The sequence below is a fragment of the Vulpes lagopus genome, chromosome 11, assembly GCF_018345385.1.
Source record: "Vulpes lagopus strain Blue_001 chromosome 11, ASM1834538v1, whole genome shotgun sequence".
NCBI classification, from domain to species: Eukaryota; Metazoa; Chordata; class Mammalia; order Carnivora; family Canidae; genus Vulpes; species Vulpes lagopus.
In genome coordinates this window covers 90,841,687-90,856,317 of record NC_054834.1, presented here as the reverse complement: position 1 = coordinate 90,856,317, position 14,631 = coordinate 90,841,687, and the positions used below count along the sequence as shown (strand labels likewise).

Genomic DNA, 14,631 nt, shown 5'->3' with positions numbered 1-14,631 from the left:
TTTTGAGACAGAGAGAGAGAGGAAGAGAGTCAGATACACAGGCAGAGGGAGAAGCAAGCTTCATGCAGGGAGCCCAATGTGGGACTCGATTCCGGGTCTCTAGGATCAGGCCCTGGGCTGAAGGCGGCACTAAACTGCTGAGCTACCTGGGCTGCCCTACCTTTAGCATTTGGATTAATTTTTTCCTAGTAAACCTTTCCGTTTATCCCTGACTGTTTCTTCTCTGTCTCTGTTTAACATGAGGTAGGCCTCGGTAGACTGAAAAATTAGACAAGAATTGACTACAAGAAAGTGCACCAAAAGATAATTGCTGCTAGCCATTACCATATACTTTACATGTACTTAGTGTGGATTTGTGTGCAGAAGGTTAAATGTGGTTAGGCATGAATCAGGTCATTGCCTTTATGCCCTTTGTAAAAGATCAAATCAGTAATGATTTGATGTAAGGTGAAATTTAGATTCAATGTGATTTTAATATCTTCTTTCATTTCTTTACCAGGGAGGCTCCAGTATCTTTATAACAGTCAAACAGAAGAAACAATCCCGTGCACTGAGGAGGCTGTTGTGTGAGGACTCTCAAAAAACATTACGTCGCCCAGGAGTAAGAAAACATTTCATTTTTAACTAGAGATTCCATTTTTAACTTCGAGAAGAGTTTCTTTTGTGTATTCTCTTTTAAAAATGAAAATGTGTTGGGATGCCTGGATGGCTCAGGGGTTGAGTGTCTGCCTTTGGCCCAGGGCATGATCCTGGGAGTCCCAGGATCTAGTCCCATGTCCGGCTTCCTGGATGGAGCCTGCTTCTCTTTCTTTTTGTGTCTCTGCCTCTCTCTCTCTCTCTCTCTCTCTTTGTGTGTGTCTCTCATAAATAAATAAATAAATAAATAAATAAATAAATAGTAATCTTTTTAAAAAATGAAAATGTGTTTTTAGAATGCTTCACAAATGCTTTTGACAAAATTTAAAAATATGTTCCTTAAAGTTTTGATAATCTTTTGTTTGTTTGACTATATACACTATAATTATATTTTGGTGAAAACTTAGGCCCTCACTTATTTTCCTGTTTATGCTAGGAGGGAAATTATAAATGTACAGAGAATATGTGTGGGAATTGAACCTCTTAATAAGGCTATTATATCTTTTTTTTTCATCCACAGAATAAGTGCCAAGGATTCATCTTTGACTTGGTAACAAATGACATTTTTAATGCTATCATTATGGTTCTTATCTGTTTCCAAGCCGTAACCATTATGATACAAAGTGACGAACAGAGTCAAAAAATGGACGCTGCTCTCTGCTGGATTAATTTAGTTCTTATTATTCTGTACACTGGAGAATGTGTACTGAAGCTCATCGCTTTCCAATGTAGCTATTTCGCTATTGGATGGAATATTTTTGATTTTATGGTGGTCATTTTCTCTGTTACAGGTAAGATTTTGTTTAGTCACATTTTCTTTTGTAGTAATACCAATTCAGGCAAGTTCTTACACTAAATGTGTCCTGAAATATAGTCTCTTAATAGGCAAAACAGATAAGATATCCTTCTTATTCCAACAGGAGTGCTTATATTTTTTCATTCATATGTGTACACATGCTTGACAGTTATAAGGTATTCAAAAATACTTGTTGAATTAATACATAGACTTTACTTCAGAGGTCACCCCTTCAGTATATCACATACAGTATTTTTCTAGGATGACTCTAGAAGGAGCTTTAGGTCTTAGCATGATATAACCTTTCAAGGTCCCTATTCTTTTTTCTCTAATCTCTAAAACTATTAACAACTCTCACAACTCTAGAGTGTTAGGCTTTAATAAATTTGTCACCAGTTTTCTCTTATTCTGGGGACCTCAGTTTTATTGAACAAATATATTTTATTATCCCCTTTGTGAATAGATATTATACTATATGCAAAGAATCCAATAGTAAACAAGGTAGGCATAATCCCTGTATGCGCTTAATTTACAATCTAGTAAGGGGTACTGATGATTAAATACATATTTCATGTGCTATTAAGGTTGTGGTAAGGGAAGAAGCACAGGGTGTTATGGTGGCACAAGAGAGTGAAGGGCACCTAACAGTAAGTAGAGATTAGAGAAAACTCCATGAATGAAGCAAAATCTAAATCAAGATGCATTGGATAAGGGGAAGGACTAGTGAAAAATCTAGGATAAAAATCTTTCAGGCCCAGAAAAGTTTGTTTATTGTCTGCCTCCCCATAAGACACATACTAGGAAGTAAGCTCCATGAGAAACAATATTTAAATGTTTATTATGTTAAGCACTATTCTATATAGTTAGTAGTGAAAATATAGATAAACTGTCTGCCCAGTTGTGCTTCCAGAAACTTCAGCCTATTCATTTGGTAGTAGAAGCAGTTCAACTATTGATAATACAAGCACAAGAAACTTGAAAGAAAAATACAAAAGGCAGGAAGGGGCTGATAGGGGGAAAAATAGAGGACTATGGAAGTGAAGAGCCCTTTGGGATTAAAGTGAAAGTTACTGAATCAGAGGTTTCAGAAGGAGAGCAAATCACAGTCAGAGAGAAAGCTGTTTTTAAATTTGAAGAAGTCTCAGATGGTGAAGAATCCTGGGTTCAGAATGTGGCCATAGCTGCATATGACTGAAGTAAAATTATAGAGATTATTACAGGTAAGAAAGTCAAAGAACAAGAGACTGGCCTTTCAATGCGCTGTTGATGGTGATGTTGGGGTGGAAAGCGTGAGAGTGAGCCAAGCATTAATTCTCCAATGAGTGTGAATGAGGAGAAATGAATAGATCATATAGCCAAGAAATGGTATGCAATAGTGCAGTTCAGTGGCATGATCCACAATGTGTCAGGACAGAAAATTCTTTTTTTTTTCTTTATGAAATTGACTTAAAGTGTCTGGAAATCACGTTGGAAAAGATGGAAGATGTTTGGTTATTCAATTTTTCTACCCCAAGAAATCTGGAGTGGGAAGAAAGAGCTCTCTGCACTTGAGAATGTTCCAAGGGTAATAGTGTCCTCAAAATAAAGTCAAATTTTAGATAAGAAAAGAGATGAAGAAAATCTAGTGATGAGGATGTAGAAAAAATTGTCTACAATTATATGGGGATACTTCTGGCATAATGGATGAATTTGGAAGATTGTAAGGAGAAATAAAAATTTAAGTCAGAGCAGAAGACTCACTAAAACAACGTGGAAGGTAGAGACAAGATAGAATGTCAGAGAGAGTGTCGTCATTGACAATGACCAAGCTGAATGGAAATGGAGACATGATCCTTCCAGATTCAATAAACATGCCATCTCATTTAGAAGCTTCATGGAGTTCTCCCCTACCTACCCTCTCAATCAAAAATGAACCTCACTCTCTCCAGTACTTCCAGAAAATACGCCCTCTGCTTTTAGGGTAATTGTAATTTCAATTTGTTTCATAGTTATAGCTCTCACTCCCATGGTTCCCTCATCCACCCACACTTCTACAAAAAAAAAGTTCTAGGCCAGGACTCATATATTGAATTCAACTTAAAGCTGCCAAGGGCCCAAATACTATTTATGAAATAAATTAAATTACAGTCTGTGAATCACCGAATGCCAGACATTTTTATAGTTATGTTTATCAACTAGGAGGTCTTTCTACCTTACATTATAATTACTTTAAATATCTATCTCTACTTTCTAGATTATAAGGTCTTTGAGGACAAAAGTCAGGTCATTCATCTTTGCATATTTGCATGACACCTTTATTAGATATACAATAAAGGCTGGATTGAACTAAATTTCTTTATCCAACTATAATCAGAAAAAAATGTGACTACTATTCTAAATTATAAAGTCATAGCATCTGTGAATTCAGAAATAGTTCACCTATAGTACTCTTAAGATAATGGTATAAGTAATTCTCCTCCAAATTTTGCTAGGTACCCTGAAAATTGCTGCAATTGATATTTGGCTAATCCGCACTTTATGTTCTATTATATGAGAAGGATTTATAAAATGACCTTAGCATATAGAAAAAAAGAAATAATAATAGAAATAAATTAAATAAATTTATATTCTTCTAAGTACAGTCATATTTAAATAATTTTATTGCCTGTTTTATCTTCTCCCACACCAAGAACTATTTCTGCCTATGATGGTAGGATACTACCTTGTGTCTCCTTCCATCGTGGAATTGATACGAATGTCACGGATTATCCACATCCTGCGTCCTGGGAAAGGACCAAAGGTGTTCCATGATCTGCTACTTCCTTTGATATTGTCTCTCCCAGCATTGTTGAACATCAGTCTTCTCATCTTCTTGGTCATGTTCATCTACGCAATCTTTGGAATGTACAATTTTGCCTATGTTAAAAAGGAAGCTGGAATTAATGATGTGTCCAACTTTGAAACCTTTGGCAGCAGTATGCTCTGTCTTTTCCAAGTTACAATATTTGCTGGCTGGGATGGGATGCTCAATGCAATTTTCAACAGTAAATGGTCTGACTGTGATCCTGATAAAATTAACCCTGGGACTCAGGTTAGAGGAGATTGTGGTAACCCCTCTGTTGGGATTATTTATTTTGTCAGTTACATCCTCATATCATGGCTGATCATAGTAAACATGTACATTGTTGTTGTCATGGAATTTTTAAATATTGCTTCTAAAAAAAAAGCCAAGACATTAAGTGAAGATGATTTTAGGAAATTCTTTCAGGTATGGGAGCAGTTTGATCCTGATAAGACCCAGTATATAGACTCAAGCATGCTTTCTGATTTTGCAGCTGCTCTCGACCCTCCTCTTTTTATGGCAAAACCAAATAAGGGCCAGCTTGTTGCCATGGATCTTCCCATGGCTGCTGGGGACAGAATTCATTGCCTTGACATTTTACTTGCTTTAACAAAGCGAGTTATGAGTAAAGATGTGAGGATGGAGAAAATTATTTCAGAGATGGAATCAGGGTTTGTGTTAGCCAACCCCTTTAAGATCACATATGAGCCAATTACAACTACTCTGAAACGAAAACAAGAGGCAGTCTCAGCAACCATAATTCAACGTGCCTATAAAAGTTACCGCTTAAGGCAAAATGACAAAAATACATCAGATATCCATATGATAGATGAAGATAAGGAAGTTCAGGCTAACACAGAAAATACCTATTTTGGCAAAGATGAGGAAAAATCAACTATTCAAAGCCAAATCTAATTCCATTTACCACTTTTCCACCTTCTAAAAACGTTGGAAGTTTGAATCAGAAATAAAAATGAAGATGAGAAAAGTAAAGATTTTAAATTGTTTACCACCCATGGCAGTTAAACTTGTGTTCACAAGACTTCATGTCAAGTTTATTTTTTACCTTTGTATATTCAGTCTAGCCAAGACAACCCCTTGAAATCACTTCTGTGAGTTAAAATGGCTTAATATTGCCATTTGATAATCCAATGCTTATTTTCTCTATCTGACTTACATGGTGTGTACTTCTTTCTTCTAGAGGACCAAGGAGGTGATAGAGAGATTAGTAGCAAAAGGAGCTTCCTTGTATAGTTTATGTCTACTTTATGGGATTCAAGTCACCATTAATAGGACTTAATTACAAATAAGCAAGTACAATAAGTACTTTCTTAAGGAGGGAAAGTGTTAGAAAAATACAATGCTACAGGCCATTAAGTCATAAACTTGCAGACTGGGGGAAGAAAAAAAGGCGGTTCTTAGAAAGTTCCTTTGAGGTCAACCACAGATACTCTTGGGCTGATCCAAACCAGGTTTGGTTGACTGGAACCTTGGTTTGTGTTTCTGCCTTCTTTTATTTTTGGTACTGGGGATTAATAATGTTTGTTTTTGGATTCCTGTTTTTTTTTATCTCTGGCTAGTTCTACCTAAGCTCTAGCTCTTCAACAGAATGGATTCAAAGAATAAGAAGCACAAAGGGAACCATAGTTATGGCCTACATTTTCCTCATTTTTTTCTCATTTTCACTTTTTTTAAAGTATACATTTACTAAAATGATATAATATAGAAACTATTAGACTCATGTATTATATTATCATAAGGGTGATATATTTTTGCCATTTATCCATAATGTAACATTGAATAGTAAGATCTGGCAAATGAAGCTCATAATATGAATTAGAAGAGTCAAGGGTTACTATTATGTCTAGAGATTTTCACAGAGTCTAGATCCTTGGTTGGGTAACTGTGGCCACTTTGAAATACTTTTCACTGTACTTTATGGTTCTCTATAACTTAGAGAAAGAACATGACCACTGAAACTGTGAAGACTCTGAATAGAAGATCAAAGTGTAAGTTTGTTGATGGTGTGTAACATTAGTGTATACAAATCAGTTTTCACTTTCTCATTTATCTTTTTAAGTTTGTTTTCACTCATCACATGCGCACTCTATAAAATGTTTTATGTTTGAAAAACTTGAAAATCCTAAGTATTAATTGTCACTATCTTTAAGATAGGCACAAATAGTTGTTTTTTAACATGATCACAAAAATGAAGCCACTTGCATCCATTTAGTACGAGATACTGGTATTTTTTCCCTTTGTATAAAGATTGATTTCAATGTGCCTAGAAAATCTGAAAGTATTCAGGAAGAAAATATGTATACTGCTGACATAAATGATAAACTTTAAATATGTTGTATGACATTCAATATCACTTAAATGTCAGTAATTGTATTTTATTATGAATGCATGATCTTGAGCCTTAACTATTATAATCTATTTCTGCTCCTCAGAAATGTATTAACTTGACCAAGATGCCTTTGGGGGAACCCTTAAGTAAATGTAATTTCAGGGTTCTGTTTCTTTAAGTGTTCCTTCCCTTACTCCTTCTGTTCTTCATCACGTGACGGGGACCAGCGAGGAACTAGTGTTAATTTGGTGACATGGTGACAGTTGGTGCTTTACCTAAATTTCTTAGGTTTCTATTTCTTGGAAATGCTTTAATGTAGAAACTGCTTTAGATATTTAAATTGAATCTTAACTTGCTTCTGTAAATTCAAGACCATTAACTGATTTTAGTTTGAAATCATATTAACTTATAAACTATGTTTGTCACTAACCTTCCAAAAACTATGTAAAGAATTATTTTTAACAAAATCTTACAATATATTCTACTTTTTAGAAAGTATAGAAAATAATAAATACAACCTGTTAACCTAAGCTTTGGGTTTTTTTCTTTGATAAGTCAGGTTGTCTACTTTGTATAAGAACTTTTTCCAATGAGCCTTACATTAAAGTTTATTCATTCAGGTTCAAAATTCAAAACTGGCAAAACTTGTGCCACAAGTTTTGAATTCACAAAAATTCTGTAAAATAAGTGTTAGGAAACTTAACAGAGACCCTTACACATAGACAAAATTTGCAAAACACTCCTCCTATTAAAATTATAAGTTTATTAGATGTATCTCAGTATTAATTAGAATTTTCTTTATGGAGGATAATACTGAAATAAATTGATGGGTGTGCTACAATTTTAAAGTCTGCATCTTTAAAAATTTTCTTTCTGCTTCTTTAGTAAATATAATGAATGCACTTTAAAATGGTTCTAAAGTTATTGGAAATAGCTACCACTTATTGAGCAGACTATTAATATGCCCAGCTTTGTGCTAAGTATTTATCATGCATGAACTCAGCATTTACAACAACTCATGGAGCAATGATAATTTTCATTTTATAGACTTAGAATAGACTTAGAAGGGTAATGAGAGCTCCTATGGGGCACAGAACTTGTAAGCGACATGGCCAGAACTCCAAACCAGGTCTAGTTGAAGAGCCTTAATATTTAACCACTATGTAAAATAACTGTCAAGTAATAAATGACCTACCTAGAGGCAGAAGAAGAGAAGAAGTTTAAGGTGAATTAAGTTGTTGTGGAGAGATAAGGTCTCTCTCTCTTTCTCTCTCTCAATCTCTCATTTGGTGGAGGGAATTTTAAAATTTGTTTAGAGACAATCCTTGGATAAAGGAAAGACACAAGAAATAAAGCTATAGGAATTTTTTCATTCAATATTTATTGTATGCTAGATACTAGAGGTAAACCCAAAGCCTGGATCGATATTCATACATACGTACAGACAGACAGATAGGCACACAAAGATAATTTGAGACTAGAGAACTTGCTGACTATTGAGGGAAAACATAACTATAGCTAATTATAATATATGGTAGTTTTTATACTATTAATATAAATTGCAATATGTATTTTGGAAAGAATGATGGGTTCTGCATTGAAAATTATAGATGAAGTTAGTAAAGCAGGCCCTGGAAGAAAAAGAAAGATTTTATCAATTAGAGAAGAAGGTAACTATGATCAACACAGAAACATTTTTAAGAAAAGGAATCCATACAGAGATGATACCTAAGGATCTGAGCTTTTGATTCGTCAGGGTAGACAATAAAAAGAAAGAGGAATCAAAGATGGAATAAAATGTCTACTGAAGAGATTGGATGGATGGCAAATTAGAGCAGAATTACTCTAAACACCATGATCCCTTCCCAGATATGCTTTATTTTGTCCTTTGGTTCTTGAGCTCTTCCTCCCTTACTGTTCTTCACAGAGATTCCAGGTCCATATTCTCAATTCTAACAGTCAGTAAAGAGCTCCAGTGAATGACTGAGCCTTCACTCTCCAGGTGAGGACTTTGATCTTTTATCTTAGAGAACCTAACATTGTCAGGGTCAGACACTTACTCATCTCCTCATCAGTAAGTGAACCTCTTATCTTCATCGACTTCAAAAGCAGATATGAGCTCAAAGGATTCTCTCAGTTCCAACTTGTCAGTTTATTAATCATCCAGGTGGCACAGCACCCCTAGTCCTCGATTCTAAATCTACACCACATGAGAGTAACTTCTTAAAATGATGCATGAGTTCACAGTTCCCAATCATGTAAAATCTCATCATCCTTCTTCCCTTCTTTTCTCGCCCATGTTTGCTTTCATAAGATTTTATCGAACACTTCCTAGGTATTAGACACAACAATTTAGAGATAAATAAGGTCGTCTTTATCCTTAAAAAGGTAGTAGTCAGGGTTTTCCAGAAGGAAAACAACTAATAGAACATATAGGTTTCCCCTGCTATCCAAAATGAGAGTGTGCCTATAAAACCTTTTATAAGCTGAAATAATGTAAAGTGAGAAGCAATTACTATTTATATGAAAACAATTTTTATCATTCTGAAACCCAAAAAATAACCTCTTAGGCTTTTTTGTGTCCTCTTAGGACACAACTTGCTAATACATACACAAAATATATCAAGACAAAGTACAGAAGCTCACAGACACAGTTCAAAGGTGTGGTGGTTTGATGCTGAGATGTTAAGTGTAGTTCTGGGGAAGAAGTTTGGCGGGACTGCTCTTGCTGCCTGGTTAAGGGCTCATAGCAAAACAAATGCTATTTTCACTTTTCCTTTAGTTTTTTCCTCTCCTTTTTCGCTTTATGAAGGCAAAAATCCTCTTTGGATTTCTTTTAGTTAGTGAAAACAGGTACTAAAATAGGTCTTTTGTAAAAGTGAAGTGGAGCAATTCAAACTTTTCAAAAAGCAAGGAATACCTATATATAGATTTATAAGAAGAAATTTATTATTACGGGAAATGTTTCATAGGGTCATAGAAGCTGAGATGGGTGGCAATATGCCACGTGCAAGCTGGAGAATCAGGAACATCAGTGGTATAATTCAGTCCAAATCCTAAGGCCTGAGAACAAGGCGAGCCATGGTGTAGCTCTTAGTCCAAGGCTGAGGCCAAAGAATATGGTGAGGGGCACTGGTGTTAGACCTGGAATTAACAAAGACGCAACGACCAGGAGCTCCAATGTCCAAGGGCAGGAGAAGATGAATGTCCTAGCTCAAGGGCAGAGAAAGAACTTACCCTTCCCTCCACCTTTTTGTTTCATTCAGACCCCTAATGAATTGAATGTTGCTTGCCCACATTGGTGAGGGCAGTCTTTTTTTTTTTTTTTTCATGCTTTTACTTTTAACAGACAGATGTCATTGGATTTGAAGTGAGTTTCTTGTAAGCAGTGTATAGCTGGGTTACATTTTTTAATCCACTTTTTATTGATGTACTTAGACCATTTACATTCAAGGTAATTATTGATATGTTAGCACTTTCAGTTTCCATTTATTATTTGTTTTCTATTTGTTTCTCCTGGCCTCATTTCTCTGTTTCCGATTCCTCTGTTTCTCCTTTCAGGCCGTCCTGTACAAAACTCGAAATTGTTTTAGGATTTCATCTTGATTTATATATAGTGTTTTTGAATGTATCTCTTGTATATCTTTGGTAGTAGTCATTCTGAGTATTACTAATCTGTCCCTCTATCTATATTTGAATTATACTGTTCACTAGCAGCGACATTTTGCCACTTTGAATGAAGTGTGAAAACCTCATTCTCATTTGTATACCTTTGTCTTCTTCATTTTTAAGTATCATTGTCATGGGAGTCAGATGATGTTATAATTCTTTTGAAGATATTTACTTATTTATTTATAGAGTGTGCGTGCAAGTTGGGGGAGAAGCCGAGGGAGAGAGAGAGAGAATCTCATGTAGACTCTGTGCTGAGCGTGGAGCCTATCTCAGGGCTCAATTTCACAACCCGCAGATCATGACCTGAGCCAAAATCAAAAGTCAGATGTCTAACTGGCTGAGCCACCTAGGTGCCCATGACACTATAATTTTTGTTCCAATTATCAAATCTGGTTTTATTTTTTTATTTTTATTTTTTATATTTTTTAAAATCTGGCTTTAAAACTCATGAGGAAATGAATGATTCCTTGAATGTATCCATATTTCCGCTCTTTGCATTATTCTTTCTTCCTTCCTGATGCTCGAGCATTCTTTCTTTTATCAATCACTTTCCATTTGAAGAATTTTGTTTAGCCAATCTTTGAGAAAAATATATTTTATTTCTCTTTAATATTTTCATACTTATGATTTAAATAACATTTTGGCATATTGAGTTAAACAAAATACATTACTAAATTTTAAAAATGAATATGCATGCTAGTAACAAATTCTTTTAGCTCTTCTTTTTCTGAACATATTTTATTTCTCTTTCTTTCCTCAAGTATGGATTCACAAAATATAGAATTCGTTGCTAACAGTTCTTTTATTTTAGCACTTGAAAAATATGGTACCACTTTCTTCTGGTTTCTATGACTTCAGATTTGAAATATATTAATCATTTGAATTGTTATACCCTGCAGGGAATACTCATTTCCCTCTAGTTGTTTTCACGATTTTTTCTTTGTGTTTATCTTTCAAAATTTTAACTATGGTGTATCTTTGGCATGGATTTCTTTGTATTTATCTTACTTTGTATTTACCCAGCTTCTTGGAATTATAGACTTCTGTCATTTTACCATCTTCAGGAATTTTCAGCCACTACCTCAAACAACTTTTCATTCCCCCCTCTTTTCTACTTTCCTTCTGGAAATATATTGACATGAATGATGGCTCATTTGTTATTGTCTCATAGGTCCCCAAGGCTCTTCATTTTTTTCCAGTTGATTTTTTTTCCCTCTCCATTGTTCAGAATGGATGAATTCTATTGTTCTGTACTCAAATTCACTGATTTTCTCCTGTCGCCTTCACTCTCTTCTATTGAGCCATCTATTGAATTTTTTTATTTCTGTTAGTGTATTTTTCAGTTCTGTAATCCATTGTTTTTTCTTTTAAAATCTATTTCTTTAGATATTTTCTATTTTTAATTTGTTCCAAGAGAATTTGTAATTAATTGTTGAAGCATTGTTATAACGGATGCTTCAAAATATTTTTCAGATAATTCTGACATGGGATTCATCTCAGTATTATGTCAACTAATTGTCTTTTTCTCTTTAAGTTATGATTTTCTTAGCTCTTAGTATGCTGAGTGATTTTTTTTTTAATCATACTCAGGGAATTTTGTCTACTATGGTAGAAAATACTGGATCCTATTTAAGTCTTTCATTTTGGCAGGTAGTTTAAACACTGCTTAGGTTTAGCACATAGGTCCTGATCTATTTTTGTGAGTTATGGTTCCTTGGTGGCTTAGTTTTTCAGAGGCTTTATGGTGTTATTTTGGTCTTCTTAGTTTATCTGGTGTGGCTTGGACTCCCACTGGTTTCTGTGGGTTCCTGTCAAAGGGAATGGAAGAAGTTTCTATAGGTCAGGCAACCTGGTTTTTCTCAGTGGTGGTGAGGGAGGGGAGGTGAATACCCCTACCTACAGCTTATGAGAAAAAGAGGCTCTCTGAAGTGGGCTCTTGTGGCTAAATTGTCCTTGCTGGCTCTGCCCATGCATTATGGTGTTTCTGGACAGGGAAAGAGGGTCTCAGGCAAGCCTTGGATCAAAGAGAGAGTTTTTGGGTCAAAAAACCATTCTGGATCAGGCCACTTGCCACAGCTTGTTCTCCCTTGGCCAGTTCCAGCTACTCTTTCACCAGAAAAGGGACACTCAGGCCCAACAGAAAAGGAGAGTTCTTCCCCAATCACCTTGTTTTTGGTAGGGCCCTCAAGAAATTCTTGTGCAGGCCTGCCTAATGTTGCCAGAGGGACTCTCTTTAGATTCAGGGAGAGAATCAGCCAACCTGGACCACCCTCTGTTTTTAGATCAAAGGTGGTAGACTTCTGCTGTTGGTTGTTGGAATGCAAGATGTCTTTCACTGCACTGTGTTTCCAGTCATGGTTTCTCAAGTCAACTTGCCTTCTTTTTAGCATCCTCAGGGTTCTTTTTTGGTTGTGTTTTATAGCATTTCCAGTTGTATTTAGCAGAAAAGAGAAGGAAAAACATGGTCTATGACATCTTGTCTCAACCAAAAGTCTCATAATATATTTTTAAAGGTCTGTTAAAATTGTTAAAGGAAAAGTTAGTTAATGTAGAATGTTTCATTTTCCAACATTACATAAATGAGGCATCACTTTAATTGGACAATTATGTAAATATAGTATTAGTATAAATACTAAAAATGACTAAAATGCTATGAAATTAGTGCTAAATACTAAATATTAAAAGTAGTGTAAAATTATATTGCCATTAATCAGGCTGCTTAGAATGATCATTATTAACAAGCATCACTATTTAACACAATAAGAAATAGTATTAAAATTTTAGTTAGGCCATCAAAAATTATAATCAATTTTTGTATGGATAAATCCTAACCTAGAACAATGGTTCTCAAAATGTGTTCCTTGTGGATGCTTGGGTGGTTCATTTGGTTAAGCATCTGACTTTTGATTTCAGTTCAGGTCACAATCTCTGGTTTGTGAGATCAAGCTCATGCTAGGTGTGGAGCCTTCTTAAGATGCTCTCTCACCCCCTCTCTGCACCTCCTCTGCTCAAATAAATAAATAAATAAATCTTTTTAAAAAAATTTGGGCATCCTGGGTGGCTCAGCAGTTTAGCACCGCCTTCAGCCAGGAGCCAAGTTACCAGGTTGTATTTTTAGGTACAAAGACAAAGTAAAATTGAAACTCTCTGACCTCTAAAAGTTATAATCTAGCTCAAACAGGCCATGAAAAAAGACATGAAATAATTAAAAGTAGTATATTCTATAACTCAAATTATTAGTAGGTAAAGGTACCACAGGCACTAATGTGATACGATCATGGGACTTGGCCTCACCTTCAACCACACACTAACAGTCTGCTTGTGATTGGAATGAACAACACTTTCACTACTAGTTTGGCCCAGTTCTTCCCCTCTTACTTCAACTCCCAATTGTTTGAATCCTCTGCTCAGAAAATCAACTTTTTGCAGCCACAGCCCAGGCTGAGCACTTGGAAATACATCACAAGGATACTGAGTCTTACTACTCTCAAAGCTTCCAGTCTACCCAGTAGAAACAGACAGTGACCTCTCAAAACTGCAGCCAGTTCAAGGCATGGCAATGAAAAAGTCTTCAATAAATCATTTCTAAGTGTAAACTTTCAATAAGATAAAGGTTTCTTTTCTCACTGTTAAGAGGACTCTAAGTATGTAAAAAAATGACTGTTATTTCCCCCACCCTATTTATTCTCCCCTTCTTCTTTGGTAATAGCATTCCTAATTATTAGCTAAACATGGCCTCCTTGAATAAATACTACATTTTACAACCTCTTTTCGCAGTGAAAGCTGACCATGTAGCTAGATTCTATTCTTTAAGATTTTTTTCCACTTGTTGGAACATGGTTAAAGACATGGGCCATCTGTAATGATACAAGTAAGGCCGATAATCAATGAATGACAAGCAACAAGTTAGAAGAGCCTTGTTCAGATCATCATAAAGTAGTAGCAATTAGTCTGATCACATTTTTTCTCCTGTAATAAAAAAAAAATAGAACCTTTGTATAATAGCGAAGTGATGTCCCAAACTTCTTTACATTTTTAGGCAAAGGTCCAAATCTTAAAAAAAAAAAAGGGGGGGGGAGGAAGGAAGGAAGGAAGGAAGGAAGGAAGGAAGGAAGGAAGGAATCCACATCTTTATAGCAAGATCATATTGTCGAGCATTAAGGCCTAGAAAAATTGTTAGACAACAGTACAGTTGAGAAAAGAGCAATCTAATATAATATCCCATTAAAATTGACTTTTTGTTAGCCATGTGTGTATTATGGGCAGTAGTTTCCAACTCTGCATTGACTTTCACTTTTGCTTAGTACAAATATCTCCAAGATTTTAACAACTGAATTGGAAAGAAACTTATAAACT

General features: G+C 35.3%; 1 protein-coding gene across 4 annotated transcripts in view; it reads left to right on the top strand.

The window, feature by feature from the left end:
* Positions 1 to 7,127, top strand: part of SCN7A (sodium voltage-gated channel alpha subunit 7) — a 77,904-nt gene extending 70,777 nt beyond the window's left edge. For all 4 annotated transcript variants that reach the window (XM_041722778.1, XM_041722775.1, XM_041722776.1 and 1 more), the window contains 3 exons: positions 497 to 601; positions 1,157 to 1,427; positions 4,102 to 7,127. In XM_041722778.1, coding sequence (XP_041578712.1) covers positions 497 to 601; positions 1,157 to 1,427; positions 4,102 to 5,168 — 1,443 coding nt within the window. In that variant the 3' untranslated portion in view covers positions 5,169 to 7,127. The remainder of the gene's footprint in view (positions 1 to 496; positions 602 to 1,156; positions 1,428 to 4,101) is intronic.
* The last annotated feature ends 7,504 nt before the right edge of the window (positions 7,128 to 14,631 follow it).